This window comes from Podarcis pityusensis (genome assembly GCF_964106645.2).
Source record: "Podarcis pityusensis genome assembly, chromosome: 8".
Classification (NCBI taxonomy): domain Eukaryota; kingdom Metazoa; phylum Chordata; class Lepidosauria; order Squamata; family Lacertidae; genus Podarcis; species Podarcis pityusensis.
In genome coordinates, this window is record NC_138033.1 from 37899616 (window position 1) to 37918990 (window position 19375).

Here is a 19375-nt window from a genome sequence, read left to right on the forward strand (position 1 = left end):
GGCTGCCGGAATATGTATTTCACGTATAACAAGAAATAGGAGGTTACAACAAGCTTTCAATGGCTGTGAAAATGTCTGGGATTTTAGTATGATGAAGCTTACTAATTTTACTCAGACAAGAAAGCAGAGTAAATTGGAAAGTTACTCAGTTGAGAGTTGAGTAAGATTTTTTGGAATTGGAAAGTATAGAAACATATATAACCCCAATGAGTTATTATGCACAATTTAACAGCACAGAAGTTGTTAATTAATGAAAGATTATTAATTCAATCTGTAAATTCTTTGTATTGATGACACAATATGGACAAGGCTTCCTTTTGTGCTGGCGGGGGGGGGGGAGGGAGCAAGCAAGAGGTGCTAATGGACTTTCTCCATTGCCCTTTCCCCAATAAAAATCCCTGCTTTCCCCCAAACCATTAGTGCCATCCGGCATGGCTAGTGGCCAAGGATGATAAGTTGTACTGTAGTCCCAACAATACAGGGCACCACTTAAGCCACTTGTGACTTACAGAGTCACATGATCAGGGTATTAGCTAAGCCCCACCTCCTTTTGTCCCACTACTCCAGCTGAAGTTGGAGCCCTGCCTCCCTGTTGCAGTGAAATAAAAGAAGTCCACATATGAGCATCATAATGCCTAGTGTGGCTTTGATTCATTACCAGCTCCTTCCAGCAGTTAAGAAGGCAAGCCCTGGCTCTCCTAAATCCCAGGTAAATGTGCCAAAATTGTGATATGTGAAGTCTCTCTTTGAGCCATGTTGCTCCTTCCCGTGCAGCAACACAGAAGCAAAGGGGCTGGTTTTGAGAGTGGCAAGGCAGTTGCAGCATCCAGAGGGAAGCTGCAGAGCCCCCTCCCCACATATCACGGCCTCAGGATCCCGATGCAGTTGAGATCCCAAGAGGTTGAAAGTTGCCTCAACTGCCTTGCCTGTGAGCAGCTTCCAATCAACGCTGAGTAAGAAGGTTTCCTCCCCAGAGTTCCCAAAAGGAGCCTTCCTCTCCCCCCCCCCAGCCTTGTTCCCAGGGTCACCCCCTTGCTTTGCTTTTCCCCAAGAGTTTTTGGAATCCTCCCCCTTTCTGCTTGCCAGCCACCTCCTCTGGCATATCAAAGGCTTCTATGAAGGGGCCCTTTCAGCCCGTCCACCCTGGCTTTGCCGTCGCCGGATATGCCTTGTGCGGCTGCCCTATTAATAGCCCCCCTGGCTTCGCTGGTGTTTCTCAGCCCTCCGTGGAGCTGAAAGAGCCTCTTGTGTTCCGCTCAGCATCTCCTCAGCTGTTTGCGCACTGTGTTCCCCTTCCACTCTCCCAAAGCGCCTTTTGTGCTCATTGCCTATCTGGAGAGAGTGCTCTCTATTTCCTCCGCTTTCTCCGCACACAGAGTAACTCCACATCGGCTCAGAGCTAGTTTGGGGAGGGAGAGATTGAAGCTCTGGGCTCTGCCTAACGAGGAGTGTCGGCCAACCCATAAGTAGAAGGGGAGGCTGGACAAACTTGGCGCTTAAAGCCTTTCTTTGGGAAGAGCCTCCTCTGCTTTGATTGATTGATTGATTGATTGATTGATTGATTGGATTTATATCCCTCCCTTCCTCTCCAAGAAACCCAGGGCAGCAAACACATGTATCATTTAAAATAAAGAAACAAAAAGAAAGAAAACATTTTAAATTGGTTTAAACATTGTAAAAACAACTACAATTAAAAACATCTAAAATCAGTTGCAGTTAATTATAAAAAAAATTCTAGAAGCAGCTAAAAACATTATTCCATCCAGTGATCTTAGAGTTACTTGAAACAGTATTTTGTTAGCTACTCCACAGCCAGGGAACCACCACTGAAAAGGCCCTGTCACTATCCCAGTTACTTGGCATGTAAACTGTTTGAGGCTCAATTTCTACTGGCAGCTCTAGGTAGAGCTGGGAATGGTCTGTGTCTGAAACCCTGGAAAGCCTTGGCTGCCAGACAGTGTTCATAATGCTGCACTAGATAGACCTAGCAGTCTGATTCGGTATTGAGGCAGCTTCCTATGTTGCTCAGACAGGGGAGAGCAGGGAGTGCAAAGTCCTCACAGAAGCTTGGGCCAGCCATGAACAGCCCACCCGGTTTCCAAGTGCTGCTGCTAAACACAGAGGCCAGATGATGTGTAAAGAAGAGGTTGGCAGACTGCAGGGCAAGGAGCCAGCCCTGAGGTGGCCAAAGGCAGCAGGACGTCAGAGAGAGAAACTCAGGGAAAGGGAGGCCTAAGGGGGAAAGACAAGAATAAGGAGGGAAGGAAGGAAGCTGAAACAAAAACAGGGCAGGCAATATAGTTCCAAGAAAACTGGAAAGCTGAGGAAACATTGGTGCTGGCATGGAGTCTATTTGAGCTGGTTAAGTTCATTCTTGTGAGAAATGCTGTCCATCCCCCACAAAAAGAAAATTGTAGGTTTTCCACCTACCCTCCCAATTTCCCGGGGGCAGGGCACCTGAGAGTGATTGCTGTGATTGGTTCTTTAAGATCTACCTAAGACAGGTGTCTGGTGTTTGGCTTGGCCTAGAAGTTAGGGTAAGGATCCGTCACATGTAGGCTTTTTAACATCAGTGCACGTGGATGTGTCATGGGACTCTCTCCATGCCTCTGAGCCGTTTGGCACATGGAATCCCCAGGTTGCTAGCTTGGCTGTCTTGGCCTTGCAGCCAGCCTGTGTCCACAGAGCCCAGAGTATGCGCTGAAACACACAGTGTGCACTGAAACACACCATGTGCTCTTTGCAAGGTGGGTACGTGTAAGGGGGGGGTGCGATGTCAGTAGAAGGTCAGCTGTGGTCAGCCCGTAGTCTTTCTGGACCGCTCTGCCGCTCAGGGACCCTGATAAGCTTCAGAGGAATTTCAAGAGTTCTCCAGACCACGGGCTGACAGTGCGAGCTTTAAATCATTTGTTAAATAGGGTAACTGAGGAGAGTTGTGCAAGAGGCACTGGATGTCCTCAAGATTTTAGAAGCAAACAAGATTCGGTTTTCTCAGAATTATTAGCCCAGTTGTACTTTTGACCTCTGATTACCTGAGTCTTGGCAGCATTGCAGGTTTAGGCCTAAGTGCTAATAATGCAGGTCCGGCCGTGAAGGGATGAGATGAGGCCTACTCACTTGTTGCACCCATCCAGCCCTTTGAGATGGCAAAATGGCTTGTGCTGTTCCTGCGTGAAGACCGCCAACCCTCTGATCTCTCTCTCTCTCTCTCTGTCCTTATGTTTTAGGACTACTGTCCTGGCTGCAGTGGCCTTCCTGGATGCCTTCCAGAAAGTGGCAGACATGGCCACCAACACACGAGGTATGTTGTGGGAGCTTTATGGACTAAAAACTAGCTGACTGCAAAACCGGCCATGTCGCACAGCCAGTGGCAGAGAGCAGAACAATGCCTATGATAAAAAACCTCACCACCAAACTGGCAGGCCCATGGCCCCTTTCTGTTTACTCAGGATCCCTTACAGTGCTGCAGTTACCCCACAACATACTTTTAATCCCTCTTTATACTCACACTCAATCTAGCCCTGTGCTTGGTTTCCACCTGCAACAGCCAAACAGGTGCCTCTGGGAAACATTCAAGAGGGACACGTTCAAACATCAGAGATGGACCAAGAATTGCTGTGTGTGTTTCTTTCTGTTTCTGTGGCATTCCCATGGGTGACCCTACTGCGGTACTAAGTTTAGTGGCTATCGCCACATCTTGTGGCAGTGAGTTGCAAAGGCTTTTAATTTTTTAGCAATAAATATGTTTTCCTGAGGAAAAATATATTAGAGTATTTGTTATGTCGCCTTCTCACTTCTGAGGAAGCATTTGAGGCAGGTCACATTGGTAATAAACAGTAGTAATAAAACAGCCAAACAAGAGGTGGGGTGGAAGCAGCAGATAAAATATGTGTTGCATTCTGAACCAAGTTCCAGTCAGCATCTGGGAAACCCTGAGCTTGTGGTGCTTAGAGAGAGAGATTAATTTCATGGTGGGGTCTTACGTGGTCATTGGCAATCCCCCTGCTGATCTCTGCTAATCCAGACATGCTTGTGGGATCACCATGAGGGGAAGAGCAATCATCCTGCTTTTCTAGCAATGCTCATTCGAAGGCCCTGTGATAAATAGGGCCCTCTTTTAAGTGGCACTTCCTTCATTTCTGGGTGGGTGTTACAGTTGCGGGGGAAATGGGCTTCTGAAGGCAGCGAGGCAGGAGCCCTTAAAAGTTACCTATAAATGAGTTTCACTGACATTGGGCAGGGGCCATCAGTGCACCTTTTGGTTCCCTGCTAAGAATGTTTTTGTTCAGGCAAGTGGCAGTCTTTCCAGACATGTAGAAGCTGTCATGTGTTTTAATCTGGTTTAGTTTATTGTTGATATTTATTATTTTTGAATGTTTTAAATATTTGCTTTTACCTGTTGTTGTTGTTATTACTGATCATTCTATTATGTTTCTAAACTGCTTTGAAGGGACGTGGGTGGCGCTGTGGGTTAAACCAGAGGCTAGGACTTGCCAATCAGAAGGTTGGCGGTTCGAATCCCCGCAACGGGGTGAGCTCCCGTTGCTCAGTCCTTGCTCCTGCCAACCTAGCAGTTCAAAAGCACGTCAAAAGTGCAAGTAGATAAATAGGTACCACTCCGGCGGGAAGGTAAACGGCATTTCGGTGTGCTGCTCTGCTTCGCCAGCAGCTGCTTAGTCATGCTGGCCACATGACCCGGAAGCTGTACACCGGCTCCCTTGGCCAATAAAGCGAGATGAGCGCCGCAACCCCAGAGTCGGCCACGACTGGACATAATGGTCGGGGTCCCTTTACCTTTACCTTTAAACTGCTTTGAGATTTTATCAAGCAGTATAGAAATGTTGTGAAAGAAAGAAGAGTTTCAGAGTGTGCCTCTTTTCCCTCCATGTAGGGGTGTAGCAGGGTGAAGTGACCTATTCTGGGCACCTTGTGGAATGTAGATGGCAGAGGTCTGCACCTGAGGACCAGTCTTCCTTGTGGCCCCTCAGATTGTGCTTGGATATGGGCACCACCCAAGCACAAATCAGCCAGGAAGCTCACGAGATGGTCTTGATCAAGCCTTAACCTTGAGCTGACCTACATAACCCATTTTCACTGCCCTGAACTTCTTCAAAAAAGAGCAGAGGGAAAACACAGCTTTTAAAAAAAGTAATCTCCTCTGAGCCTTAAAAAGACCAGGTGTAACCACGCCTCCTTGTGTACACGTGTAAAGAGCCCGCCTACCCCTTCTCAGAACTGGCATTGGAATCATATATATATATATTCATTCTCGCCCTTCACCCCTAAGGCCCAGGGTAGGTTACAATTAAAACAAGGGCCATGGTATGCCACAGTAAAAACTGGGTTATCTAAAGAAGGAGAATCAGCAGTAAGCCAGAGTTGGAAGGAATTGACTGTGCAGGTTAGTTTGTTGTTTGACAACAATTGACAGAATAATGTATGTGGGCAGCATTTGTGTTGAGCCATCAGTTACTGGGATAAATCTCTGAAAGCGAGCAGAGAATTGGGTAGGATGCAGCAGGCGATAAAGGAAAGCTGACGAGGCTGGTACAAAATAAGGAGATGGAGGGAGGGCTGATGTATTCTGGAGAGATATAGGGAGCACCGAATGGAGCTTGGAAGGGAAGCAAAATGTAAATAACACCTCTCACCTGAAGCAGAATGAAAGAACTGATTTGGAATGTGAGTTAATCCCAGAATAAGGTCTGAAGACACAAGAACTCACCACTTTGCTATAGCTAAGCAACCCTGGGCCTGGTCTGACTCCTGGATGGGAAACCACCTGGGAACCACAGGAATGCTCCCGTGGATTCTAAGGTCACAGAAAGGTGGGATAGAAACCTAAGAAATGAAATGTAAAACAAAAAAAAACCTACAAAGCGTTGAAAGAACCAGATGGATCATTGGCCTGACCCAGCAGGCTCTTTATACATTCTTATGAACCTAGTTATTTCCTTTTTTCAGGAAAAGTTTGGTGTGGGAAGGGTTCTTCCTTTGAACGTGACTCTTTGTATGAGGGCAGAAGGGCTATGGAGCGGTTTCCTGACATTCTATTATGGCTGGTTCACTCCGGCTTTTAGACAAGAAGCCACAGCTTGTTATCTGTAAACATCTAGGGAAGGGCTGTGACGAGGAAACAAGGGTAGACCTCCATATTTACTTGCACAGGCTTTCTGCACCTACTATTCAAACCCATGTAGAGATTTGTGTTTGCTGCTGAGATGATGTTTTGGGAAGATGTGGCAATGCCAGCAACCTGTGCCAGGCCAGGAGTGTGTATGCCTAGCAAACACATGCTCATCGGTTTGGTTATAAATCATGGGAGGGAGTTTCCCTTTTAACGCAAAACGGACCACATGGCATGTGGGAAATGTCCTAAAGGAGTAGGGAAAGGGAGCGAGGTTCAAACCCACCTACCCTTGTGTGCTTACTTTTAGTTTTAGAAGTAACCCCCCTCTTCCAAACCAGTGAGCAACACATGTTTAATGAAGAGGTCCATGCCTGGCTTCGCCCAGTCTGCCACCTCCCCCAAGTCCACAGAATTCCCTGTTCTTTAGGTCTAGGGAATTAAGGGAAGCCTTAGTGGACAGATGTGCAGGGTGATTACTAAAGGAGGGAGCCACAGGTAATAGAAAATTCAGCCACGGCTGCGATTTGGAAAGGAGGTCAGGGGAGGGGAAAGGGAGTCCTTTAGGAGGAGGGGCTTCTGGGCTGCCTGGTAGGGTAGCTTGGAGTTTGTGGCCCTTTGGAGAATTCCACAAGAGGGAAAACTGAGGCATAGATCATGCAAATGGAAAATGAGGTGGTAAAACTTTTCATCTGTGCCATTTCAGATCACAAGTGGGAAACATGCTTCTCAATAGTAGTAGTAGTAATTATAATTATAATTATCTGGGCAGCTTCCAACAAATTAAATATTAGCATGTTATTAGCATATGAGCTAATAATGGCGTGCTCTGGTCCATGGGGTCACGAAGAGTAGGACACGAGTAAATGATTAAACAACAACAACGAGCATATGAGCATAGAAAACTATTCCTTACCCCACCCCCACCCCCAGCTTTCTATATGTGAGTCTCAGGCTGTGAATGAGAGTTGCTTTGCTCTGTAATTCTTTTTGACATCCTTGTTGCCTGCCTAGCCTGTGGGCTGCACTGCTGACTCAGACCATAGTGAATGTCCCATCTGATGCATCTGGATCTATCTTAGGAACATGGCCTCTATGCTTGAACCACATGCATAGGACATCACCCAGTTCCATACTCTCAAATTTTCCTGCAGACTAGAACTGCCAATTCACCCATAGCTGTTTACTGAAAGAATGGCTGAATCCAATTTTTCACCATCCAGGTATTTTGTGTGGGTGGGCAGTTTCTGCCTCTGGAGGTTAGATGTCTTGGTTATGGCATGAAACTAAAAGGAACTGAATTATATAGAGTGGGACATGATAGGTAATCACCCAGAGCCTGTTGGCAGCTAGATATCATCCTTCTCTTTGGGTCTCCTTCTGTCCAGCTGTTCAGCAGAGAGCAGCTGAGAGGGAAGACTTTGATGATGTGCAAAGTGTGCAATTGTGGTTCTTTCCTCTGTAGGAAGATCAAAGCGGAGGCAGGGATGTCTCAGGTGGTAGACTTATGTTCTGTACGAATATGCAAAAAGTCATTCATGCATTTCTTTAATTGCGTGCATGCAGTTTTGAGGTTGCCATTGAAATTTGAAGTTTGAGACTTTGAATAGTTGTAAGGCAGACTTGCAGCTCAGCTGTTATTTGCATTCTTCTGCTGCTATGATTGAGTTTATTTTGCCTTTTGCGCATTCAGGACAGAAAGGGACATTGAGAGCTTTTTTTACAAAGTAAAGAAAAAATAGAAGGTGAAACAATTTTAAATACACCCCTTTGCTTGTAGCGTTTGCTCTTTAACTCACAATGCCTTGCCCTGCTCACTGTGTTAGTGTGAAAACACTTTCATGTGTGAAAACACTTTCATGGCGACAGCTTTTTTGATTCTAAAGGCAAAAGAAATGTCCAGAATATTTGCTTGTGGGTCCTTGGTTCACCATAATTTGATGGTTGGGGAAGTCATGGTTGTCTCTGTTGGATGTCCAGCTCCCTTTACAGGTTCCCTGTGTGTTTGAACGCCTGGTGCATGTGCTTGTACCACTTGGCTGTCCTTAATCAAGGCTGGCTTCATTTCCCCGAGTTTCCTGGAGTAAACAAGCAGCTAGTCCATGGGAAGGAAGCCATTGTGCCCACAAGCCTGTATCATCTTGGTATTCTAAAGCTGTCTAATGCTTCGACGTTGCAGGAAATTTGCCAAGGAAATTTACATGCAGAGTTAAAATGGTCAACAATGCAATAAAGCAGTCTGTGGCTCCAGAGTGACTTTTACTAGCACTGTGGGCTTGTCTGGAAAAATAATAATTTTGCCACATTTCCTCATACCTTAGTAATATCTAGGGCAATGTTATATGTGGGGCTGCCAATAAAAAGTGTTGAGAAACTTCAGTGCAGTAGATTCAAAGTGTGGTAGACATGCATATGGACTAAGATCTGCTGTGCTGATAATATTTGACCAGTGGTTGAAAGACGTTCACTGGCTTCTCCAGTTCTCTACCAGGCTCAGCTCATGTTGTTTGTTTGTTTTCTACCTATAATGCCCCAAGTGATTTGGAATCATGGCTTTTGAAGGGCTGTCTAACCTTGCTTTTCCCAAGTGGGTGCTCTCTAACACATTTGGAGATAGGGCTGGACAACTCCCATATGAACTTGTATGCTAAACTCTTGGTAACACACACACACACACACACACCACTCCCATTGCAGGGTAGCAATAGGACCTTTGCTGCAGTGGGGGATCATGCACTGCCCAGTTTTTTCTCCTTCAGGGCCAAGTGAAAGCTACCCTATTACCCTAGTGGGACACCATTAAGGACAGGTTTTTGGCTTTAACTGGTTATTAGTGCTGGTTATGTTTTGCTTTTAGTTGTGTTTGTGGACTCATTTGCTTATGACTATGTTTTATGGCTTTTATTATGTCAACCACTCTGGGGTGCACAAATGAAGGAAATGAAGCTATTTGCTTGTTGCATTTTAGCCTGTTTTAGTTCATATTTTGTCCTCGGTGCTATTCTAACAGATGTGTATAAGCTCCCTTGGAAAGGCAAGGTATAAATAATTGCAAACATAAGGTGTCCTGGAGCTGGAAGTGATCACAATATTATTCAGCTCACAATTCAAAGGAAGGCGAAAACACTGAAGTGCAAAACAATCACAGGCAGGAGAGGCACCTTCCCACCAAGGGATGTGGGAGCAGGCAGTTCTTCAGGTACCAGCTTCTAAGCAGAGCAAGGCTTTACATGTCAGCACCAGTGCACTAAATGGTCTCAGAAACACACCACAGCTATTGAAGCTCCAAGCTTCCAGCCCCAGTAAGTAGTCGAATTTGAGCTCAGTAACTGAAGGAGAGAAAAAAATCAACTTGGCCCGGCCCTCCCATCTTGACATTGATGACTTTTGAATGCATTGACTCCCCACCCCCACCCCAATTTAAATTTTCTTGTCTGTCTTTCCTCTTTAATGTTTCGCTGTTGTCCAAGAAGGTTGATGGGTGGGTGAGTAGGAGGTGCTGCATCAAATTAACTTTTGTGTTTATGGCAACAAAATTCCCCAGGCGGTCCTCTGGAAAGAGGCAGAAGGACCTCTGGGACTGCATGGTTTTATCCCCTGAGTTGTTAGTGGGGTGGCGGAAGAGGACAAGGGAAACTGGGGGGTTGCTCTGATTGCACATGTGTGGACATTGCTCGGGGGGGGGGTGTTGCTAGTGAAGTTGCCAAGTGCAATTCAGAATGTGAACCACAAGATCTCAACGTATGCAGAAAATGCTGGGAGATTTTTTTCTGAAAGAGATACTAAGGATGTATTTTGTGTCAAGTGATTACAGCCATAGGGTTGGGGGCTGGGGGTAAAATAAAATGTCTTGGCCAAGAGGGAGCAACTCTTAAGAGGAAGCAGCACTCCTGGTCAGAACCGGGAAAGGGGGAACAGGAGGAAATGATTTCTCCCTGTCAATGGCTGTGATCTGCAGCAGAAGCCCCGTTCAGCAAACTAAGGAAACAAGCAAAGGAAGTGAGTCATCCTCCTCTGTCTATTGCTGCAGCTGCACAGCGGTGGCTCTGGAGCCATGATGACCCCCCACCCCCAGTAAGAAGGGGTGTGTGAAGTGCACCACTCTTATGGAGGTAGTGCTGGTGTCTTTCCATCCTCCATGGTTGGGAGCAAATTCCAAAAAGCAACAGAGGGTCAATCACAACAATGTCACCTTCTGATTCCCCAACAGTAAAGAGTGTTGCTCTGGAAGGTCAGGCTCAACAGACTGCAGGACCAGAACCATAAGCACAAGCAGACTTGCGGAGAATTAGCTGGCCTCATCTGAGGTCAAGAAGGAAATGGTCTTGGGCTCTTGGAATGTATGAGAGAGATGACTAAAGCGCAGTGATCATGCTTAGCATTGAGCAAGGCCACTTGGCAAATCATTGCCTAGTAATCCAAGACTCGTAAAAGGAACTGGGTCACTGGTAGGACACCTGGCCCTCACAGGTACCCTACCTTTAAGAGCACCTTTTTGATCAAAAGTTTAAAATTGATTAATCTCTGTTTGATTAAAAACTTTGCAGCTTGTCCCATTCCCTCCCCCCCCCCAAGTGGTAGCTGACAGGTCAGGCCAACTCATGGACTGAATGAGCATCAGGTGCCTCACCCAGAGCTGGATGAAAGATGTCTTTCCAAACAGTGTGGTGGCTGGCCTGCTTTAAAGGGCTGTTTTAAGGAGTAGGGTTAGAGAATGCATGTCCAGTGCTCTGGGGCAGCCTCCAAAGATCCCTTCCTGAAGGCTGTGTCTTGGAGACTCCCTACAACTTTTGCCACTTCCTGGCTGGCTCAGGCTGGCCAGCAGAAGGTGAACTGTTTTGCAATGCCTTATATTCTGCTTTGAAGAGGGGCAAATTTCTCTCTTCAGCTCGCACAGTGCTGCATACTGGTGTGCGTGCAGATCCCTCATTAACCTGGATTCATCATGCCGGCTGAGTTGATCATGGTCTGTTGCATCCACTCTTAACTTCCTCCCTCCCAGTACCTTTGAGGGGTGGATCTGCCATTCCCAGGTGACACTGGGTTCCTCTGACGTGTGATTTCTGTGCATTCGTCTTTCCTGGCACGATTGCGTGCCTTTGCCTCATTAATCTTTCACAGTCATTCTGCTTCAGTGTTGTGGGAGTACGCAGTGTGTTCTTCCTAGGAAGTGCTTAAAAGGCAGGATTGAGAGGAAGACACATCCTTTGGGGGGCACTTTTTATGTATATCTCAAGGAAAACAGAAGGTAGTCTAGATCCTGGAGCCACCTTTGCCAAGCTGGTGCCATTCATGTTTTGGGAAGTTCCCAACAGCCCCAGTCAGCACAGGTATTGTAGTCCAAAGCATATGGGGAGCAACAGATTGGAGAAGGCTCCTCTAGAGCAGCATTTCCCAACCTTGGGCCTCCAGCTGTTTTTGGACTACAACTCCCAGAATCCTCAGCTAACAAGACCAGTGGTCAGGGATGATGGGAATTGTAGTTCGAAAACAGCTGGAGGCCCAAGGTTGGGAAACACTGCTCTAGAGCAGCAATTCTTCTTCCTCTTTGGTGATCACTCATAGCCAAGTAAGATTGTCTTCTATGACCACGGTCTTAACAGTGAGTCCGTAAGTGACTGTGGAGGCCAATTCTGGATCCACACGTCCTTCCACAGTGGGGACATAGGTTTCTGGGTGGGAGTTGATCATGGTGAGGATTTGTCAAAGCTGCCTCCCTCTTAGCCCGTTTCTCCCTTTCGTCCTGAGTTCGTGCTTCTTTAAGGTCAATTACACCTTTAGTAGAGGCTGTTCTCCAACTGGAGCACTCACAGCAATTGTGGCACGTGTGACCAGGAGCAAGTTGAAATGGAAATGAGCAGAAAGAGACTGAAATCACCTCTGGCTGTTAGTTTCTGGTGCTATCAAGGGCATTTAGCTGCGACCCACAGGGTGCCATCTCATCTTGTGTAAAGGCCCCTAAAAATGCATGTTCATGGTCATTTCAATGAGGCTTGTACTAGATAACTTCTCAGTTGATTGGGCTTCCATGTGAATTAGTGTATGTGGGCATTTTTCTCTCCATCAAGCAGCAGAATGCCCCATAATCCATGCTTTGTGAGGGATGCAGTTTGATGGGCGGTTCCTATGAAAGACTGTTCCATCCATTCATATCCTCATGTTCAAGGCGCAGAGAGAGAGAGAGAGAGAGAGAGAGAGAGAGAGAGAGGGGTCAGTGTCAGTGTGGTTATTGCTACCCCCAATGGACAAAATCTGAATTGCTCTGTTCTCCATCAGGCAGGGCCCTCAATCTAGACTTGGAGCCAATTGTTAGCCTTTGATAGTGATAGCCTTTAACTCAAAGGATATTCTAGAGCTGGGAGGAAAAGGCAGAAAGGAGCAACCAAAATTATCAAAGGGGCTGGACTAATCAACCCCACTTTGCAGAAAGGTTACAACACTACAATGCAGCTCAGACCTCATCATGGTGTATTTATGGGTGAAGTTAGGGTGTGTGCCCCAAATGCATTCCCCTCCACACACCTTCTTACATCAAAATGCATTTGTTTCCTAATCTCCCAGTTTGGAAGGATCCTTCTGATGCTCTTTAAGTTGCAAACACAGCTTCTAGCTCCACTGTGTAAGAGGAAAAAATCCTCTCTTTTTAATGGAAACTTGTGAACATTTTTCTAATTTGTGTAAGATAGGCTATTGCCAAGTGAGTCACTCTAGCATGAATGGAATCCTGGAACAACCTTTGGCAAGGGGAAGAAGTGTTTGTGAGATGAATTGGGTGCGGGGAGTGTTACAAGCCCATTGGAGGGTCCATTTTCACCTGTGAAATCCTGGAGGGGAAGATGTTGCCCCAAAGTAATGTTTCATAAGAGCTTCTATTATTCTGACTTCTGAGGAGACTGGATAGAAAGCCAGACCTGGGACAGTGTTCAGGAGATCCCTGCTCTGCCGCCACCTTCTCTGAGGGAAAATGGATGTCCAGAGAGGAGGAACTGAGTCTCAAGTAGAGGCTGAAGAAACTTGCAGGGCTCTTGTGAGAGTAACATATGATGCCTTTCTGTATGCCCCCTCAGGAGGAAAGTCAGGAGAGAACCCTGATAGCTCTGCTTTGCTATTTCTGAAACAAGGTGCTCCTTCCTCAGACTCTCAGGCAACTCGGTTTCCCAGCCCATGTGATCTCACTCCCTCACCCAGCCCCAATGTCAGGCTTTCCTTCAGCCTGTGGTGACATCTCAATTCCTTGCCCTCTCCATTTTCTTTCTCTCTGACTGAACAAGAGAGAAGGAAAGAAAAGAAATTTCGTATTGAATTTTTCTGCAGTACCTCTTGACTGTTGTCCATTAACATGAGGGCTGGTTTTTCACCTCAGGAGCCACGAGGGACATCGGCTCCGCACTAACCCGGATGTGTATGCGGCACCGCAGTATTGAGACCAAGCTGAGGCAGTTTACCAAGTAAGTGCCTTTGGTTAGACTCGCGTGCTTGTCATGTGTGTGGGCCAGCCCCAGGCTCCTTTTCCGAAGACAAAGAAGAGGGAGAGGCTCAGTGGCCTTGAAAACGGGATTGGAGGGGTGCTGAAATAGGCAAGGCATGCAGAAGGAGGCTCAGGGTTTTAGAAACTCGAGCCACTTCCATACTCTAGTCCAGAGAACGAGTTATTGAGCCATTTGGATCACCTTGGCACATTTATGGGGATTTCGTTGCAAACCCTTCTCCACGTCCCTTGGCCCTGCTAACCTGCCTCTCTCTGGGTGCCTTTCCCCCCCCTCCCACAGCGCCCTGATGGAGAGCCTGATTAACCCCCTGCAAGATCGGATAGAGGACTGGAAGAAGACAGCTAACCAGCTTGACAAAGATCACGCGAAAGGTAAAAGGGCAGGAGGCACCTTGGCTGCCTCATAGCCTGTGAGGCAGTGTCTGATGCTCAGAGGAAAGCTGTGGCAAGGATGTGACTGTGGGGCTTAGGGTGGGAGGAGATGAAAGCCAGGAGTTGAGTCCCATAGAGAGCAGTGGCCTCCCTTGTCTGCCCACGCCATGTGGGGGACCTCGGGGTCCACCTGCCAAGCTGTTTGCCTTCTGGTCACTTGGAATCGTGTCTCCCGATTCCTGTCTCCTTAGAATACAAACGAGCCCGCCATGAGATAAAGAAGAAGTCCTCTGACACACTCAAGCTTCAGAAGAAAGCCCGCAAAGGTAAGATCTGCCAGGGTGTTTCTGGCCAAAGGGCAGCTCAGTTTGGCTAGTGATGTTGGCCTCCAACCCCTGATTGAAGAGGGGGACTGGATTTGCTGGGCTGCCCTTGGATAAACTAAATTGCTTCTGCCTTAGCAGTGAACGTTTCCCTGCACAGGTAATGGCATGGATGGAGCAAGGACCTTGGTTTAATTCTTCAGTTAAATGCATTGCTGTGTAAGATCCTGGTTAAACTAGGGTGGAGGCCTCCTTGCGGCATAATGTCCTGGGGCCCAGAGGCTCTCCAAATCCCTTAGTGGGTTGTATGCTTTGCAGGTGAGATGGAGCTTTGTGTTAGGCAGTGACAGAAAAGAGAATTAAGTCTTGAATTCAGCTTCCTGAATTTATGGGGGGGGGGCGTGTTAAAGCAAGTTTCTGGCCCCTGTGACTTGACAGTGTGGGTGGGCAATGCTGGCTGAGGCCTCAGAAACCAGAGGAGATGGCCGAGTGAGAGGTCTGCTGATTAGGCTCACAGCATTCACCTTTGCTCAGTTCAGGAATCTTGGATTTATTTGTTTTAAGTGCAGAAGAACACACATGCCTCTCAGCTATTGATCCTCTTCAAAGCTGCGAGGCATTTTAACCCCCGAGGAGAAAGAAGGCCCAGCTGTCTGCAGAGTTGTGGTAGCAGATTCCAAGGGGAGAAGGGAGCTTGCCTGCCTCTGGTTCGCTTGTGTGTCTGAATGGGTCTGGGTGAGAGTGGCAGTTTCTGCAGGGGGCGTTGTACAGCCGGTGCTTTAAGTTTCCGCACTTTTGGTTTGCCTTCCCATCTTGTGAACACGCGATTGCCAGGGGAGGGTTGCTTTCAGAGCCTTGCTAAGTTCTTATTGCCCTAAAATCAGGCCAGTGTGTTGATCCAGGTTGTTGCTCCTTGAAGTTACCATGTGTGTATGCTGGTCTGACTGCAAACCGGGGGGGGGGGGGGGGGCTCAAGGATAATTGCCTGTCAAAGTGCCACTCCCTCCCCTTTATGCACACTATCATGGGAAGAGAACTGTGTTGGTGTTCTCAGTGTGGCGTCTCATACCATTCTCAGTCCTTCTAGGTATTGAGAGGGGTCTTCCTGGCTCCTGCAGCGGACCCTCTGAGGCCCAATCCAGATGTTGCGTGTGCACGTGGTCACCAATAACTCCTTGGGAAATACAAGGTGCAGGGTTCAAATGTCTCTGTGCCTTCCTCCTTCTGTTTGGCTGCTCCACGCAAGGTGGATTGGGGACCTGTGGCATTTGGCTTGGGTCTGGGGCATTTGCATTCTGCCTTGGGGAATCCCCACCCCACCCCTGGACCTGCCACTGCCCCCCACCTGGGGGAGGTTACCAGAGTCCTGTGGCTCCCACTTTTGCTCCTTGTGCCAGTGGAGAAGACCTGACCAGACGCAGCTGTCCCCTGCTGTCATTTTATGGCGGGAGGGCAGTTCTGTACCTGGTGATGTGACTGAGTTGGGTGGTGGTTCTGTGGGGTCCTGTTCCGGGTGAGAAGATGGCTCTATACATCAGCCTGTCTTTCACACATTCTTCTTTCTCTCTTCCTCCCTCTCTCTTTTCTCTTCCCTCCTTTCCACATCCTTCCTGTAGAGCTACTTGGTAAGTCAAACGTTGCCATCTCAGCTTCATCCAGGCATCCCTCACCCTTCCTCCATGCTCTTGGCTTCACTACCTGTAATCCTCTCCTCCCTCCCTCCCTCCCTCCACTCTGTTTCGGTTGGGCTTGAAATGAAATGAAACCTCCGGAGGCCATGCTGACGCAAGTGGTGCATTGAGGGTTGGGAGCAGCTTAAGCTGATGGGGCCGCCTGAGGCTCAGCCCAGCTTTGCTGGAGGCAGAGAGGAGGTGGTCCTTGCTCTGTGATGAACACAGGAACCTGAGGTGTAAGGTGCTGACAGACCACATGGCAAGAACGGAAATGCTAAGTTCAAAGTTGCTTCATTATTCTCAGTGAACCTTGCAACGACCCTGTAAGGCAGGCCAGCATCACTGCCCCCCATGTTACAGATGGCCAGGCTGAGGCTGAAGAAGAGCAGCTTACCTCAGGCCAAATTGGAGACTTGGGAGATTGTTCCAAAGCCATCTTATTTTGGCCTGCTGGCAAGCAAGACCCCATGGGAAATGGGTGTGCGCCTCCCCTACTACGCCAACCCCCAGACTAGCCCATCCACAAACTAGCTAAGCACCTGAGATGCCAAAATCCCTGGGGCTCTTGCCTTGCCTCTGTTTAAAGTAATCTCCACCCCTTACAACCCTTACAAGGTTGTTGTGAAGCTGTTTTCTAAAGACAGTGTTCTGTGTGTCTTAAAAGAAGCCTAGCATACATGAAAACCCTTAGTTTGATTTGGAAGAGTTGCATTCAGGCCCCACCTTCCTGGGGCTGCAAAAAACTGGGTTATTTTACAGAATGTATTGCAGGCATAGGCAAACTCAGACCTCCAGATGTTTTGGGACTACAGCTCCCATCATCCCTAGCTAACAGGACCAGTAGTCAGGGATGATGGGAACTGCAGTCTTAAAACATCTGGAGGGCTGAGTTTGTCTCTGCCTGATGTATTGGGTTCAGTTGGGTAGCAGCAAGCAATGTGAAGGAGGAAGAAGGGGTCCTACCCTCTCCACCTGCCTGAGACCCTGCAGAGCCACTCCTCTGGGCAGGGGTCTGCCTCAGTGCAAGGCTGCTTCATATGCCCTATTGCCACTTTGAGAAGCGGGAAAACAAAGGGCACATACAAAGCACATACACTTTGATTTCATCAGTTGAACACAAAATGGGAAAACAGCTTGAATTCTCACAGATCCAGACTGGCTCAGTCTCTCACTCTGGGGCCATCTTCTCCAACCTGGTGTTTTGGACCACAACTCCCATCAGCCTCAGCCTTCTCTGGAGGAAATCCTCCTTGGTAATGCTTATGGCAGGCATGTCCAAAGTCCATTTCGGGGGCCTGTGGCCCGCCGGCTGGTTTAATCCATCCCCTGTGGCAGTTTATTTCCTGGGGCAAAAGCCTAAAAAAACCCTCAACAACTTCAATCCTAAAAAGGTCAACAACATTGGTTGGCCCTTTGGTCAGTCCCCATGGCCCTTCACTTCATCAAATCTGGCCCTCTTTTTAAAAAGTTTGGACACCACTGGCTTATGGGATTTGTAACCCAAAACAACTGGAGAGCACCAGCTTCAGGGAAGGCTGTTCTGGAAGGTGGCTAGGTCTCCTTCAGAGGGAGACCACATTTTCCACCTGCAGCAGAGTGCCACCATTTTGTCTGGGCACTTAAGGGCCCCAGGTGCTTTCAGTTAGGGACCAAAGGCCTGGTTAAAATGATTGGTGCAGGTTGGAGTAACCATCCCTTCCCCCTTAGGCCAAAGCAAAGAGGAGGCCTTCTTGTCTTTTGCTGTGAGACACTCACAAGAGCGTCCCTATGAGCCCTCTTAGTATCCTCACCCTTGTGAACCACAAAGGCATAAGCAACAAGACATAGTCAGTGGGCGCTTTTTAAGTTGGCTTTCATTTCAGGCCTTATCAGCATCACCACAGGGCCTCATTATTCCCATCTGGACACTCCTCTTTCTCTGGCTCTGCTGCACCGCTCCAGAATGGCTCTGGGGCAAATGCTGAGATCCACCCACCTTGGGCCCAGATCCGCCCCAGAGAGTGACAGCCTTGAGATTAGGGATGGGGAAAGAGCCACTTTAAAAAGTGGAATTGGACAGAGAATGCACCCTTCAGCAACAGCTCATCAGAAGGGTGGGTTGGTGCCTTGGCTTCCATTTTCAAAAGGCCAGTTCTGGCTTTCCCCAAGCATTATTAAATTCAGCAAGCGTTATATAGGTCTTGCAGGTTCCCCTCAACTTTATAGCTCCTTTTCCCTGGGTCTTTTGGCTGCCAAGCCCAAACATCAGGATCTCAGCCTTAGCCCTCCAATATCCTGGGGCCCACTGCCTAAACAGCTTGGCTGTTTCTTGACTTTTTCTCAGTAATCAGCCATTCTTCCAGTCTTCCCTGTTCCTCCCCACACTGGTTTTCCACCCGCCTGGCTGCTCAGTCATCTTGCTTTACCTTCTTTGCATGTGGGCTGGTGGTGGTGGTGGTGGTGGGAGGCAACATATCTGAGTGACAGCAGGGCTGCGGTTGCACAAGGGTGGTCTTCATTGCTGTCCATCAAGCCAAGCATTTCATGGTTGGTTCTGCACACATTGTGAATTGCTTTCTGGCACCTCTGTTTTGCATAGCCTGTGATCAATGGGTGGTTGTGAGCATGGCCAGCTCCAGGGGAGCCTTGATCCTAAGGGCTCTCTTGGTGTCTGTGCTTCCAACGAGCTTTTGAAGTCCATGTGTCTGTGTCTCCCTTTGTGTGTCCTTGAGTATTTGTATGAGTAGCAATACCCACCCACCCCACCCCAGATTCTCACAGCGCAGCCTTCCAAGCAACTGAGTCACACAAATTTCAGCACCGCTGCGAAACTAAGGTCTGAACTTGGAATGAATTTGAACTTCTGCTTTTGAATTACAGTGTTGGAATTGTGAATGGGTTTGTGTGGGAAGGAGAGAGTGATGAATCCAGCACAAACTGGGATGGAGGGGGGAAAGGCAAGGTGCATCATGGGTGCAGGGCAGCCCTCTCTGTGACTCTAGGAGTGCCAAAGGACCACTGTGCTCTGTATCTGGCTAGTGATACACAGATCTACTGCTGGGCCAACTGCTGGGACTCCTCTTGCCAGTGGGCAATTGAAAAAATCCTGTGGGGTGAATTCAAAGAAGCAGAAAAGGATGGATCTAGACACACCTGCCCACCTTTGGAGAGTTGAAGAGCCAGAAGCCAACATGGGCCTCTTGCCCAATTTTACTGCTACACCCAGAAAATGAAAACTCTGCATAGCAGGAGAAGGCATCCCACTGCTTTGACCATGACCCCTTCAGACTCGTGTGGGCCAATGGGGCTTTCTTCTCCCTGCAACCCTATATGAGAAGGACAACCTGCATCTCATGTAACATCTAGTTATTGCTAACAGTACGATGGCTCCTCTCCCAGTCTAGAGAGTCAG

At 48.0% G+C, this 19375-nt stretch overlaps 1 protein-coding gene across 5 annotated transcripts in view; it reads left to right on the plus strand.

Moving 5' to 3' along the window:
• MTSS2 (MTSS I-BAR domain containing 2) overlaps positions 1-19375 on the plus strand; it is a 64791-nt gene that overhangs the window by 23385 nt on the left and 22031 nt on the right. For 3 of the 5 annotated variants that reach the window (XM_081016887.1, XM_081016889.1, XM_081016890.1), the window contains exons 3-7: positions 3228-3301; positions 13491-13575; positions 13897-13988; positions 14240-14314; positions 15928-15936. In XM_081016887.1, the coding sequence (XP_080873013.1) occupies positions 3228-3301; positions 13491-13575; positions 13897-13988; positions 14240-14314; positions 15928-15936 (335 nt within the window). The remainder of the gene's footprint in view (positions 1-3227; positions 3302-13490; positions 13576-13896; positions 13989-14239; positions 14315-15927; positions 15937-19375) is intronic. The other 2 variants (XM_081016888.1, XM_081016891.1) reach the window with 1 other exon arrangement.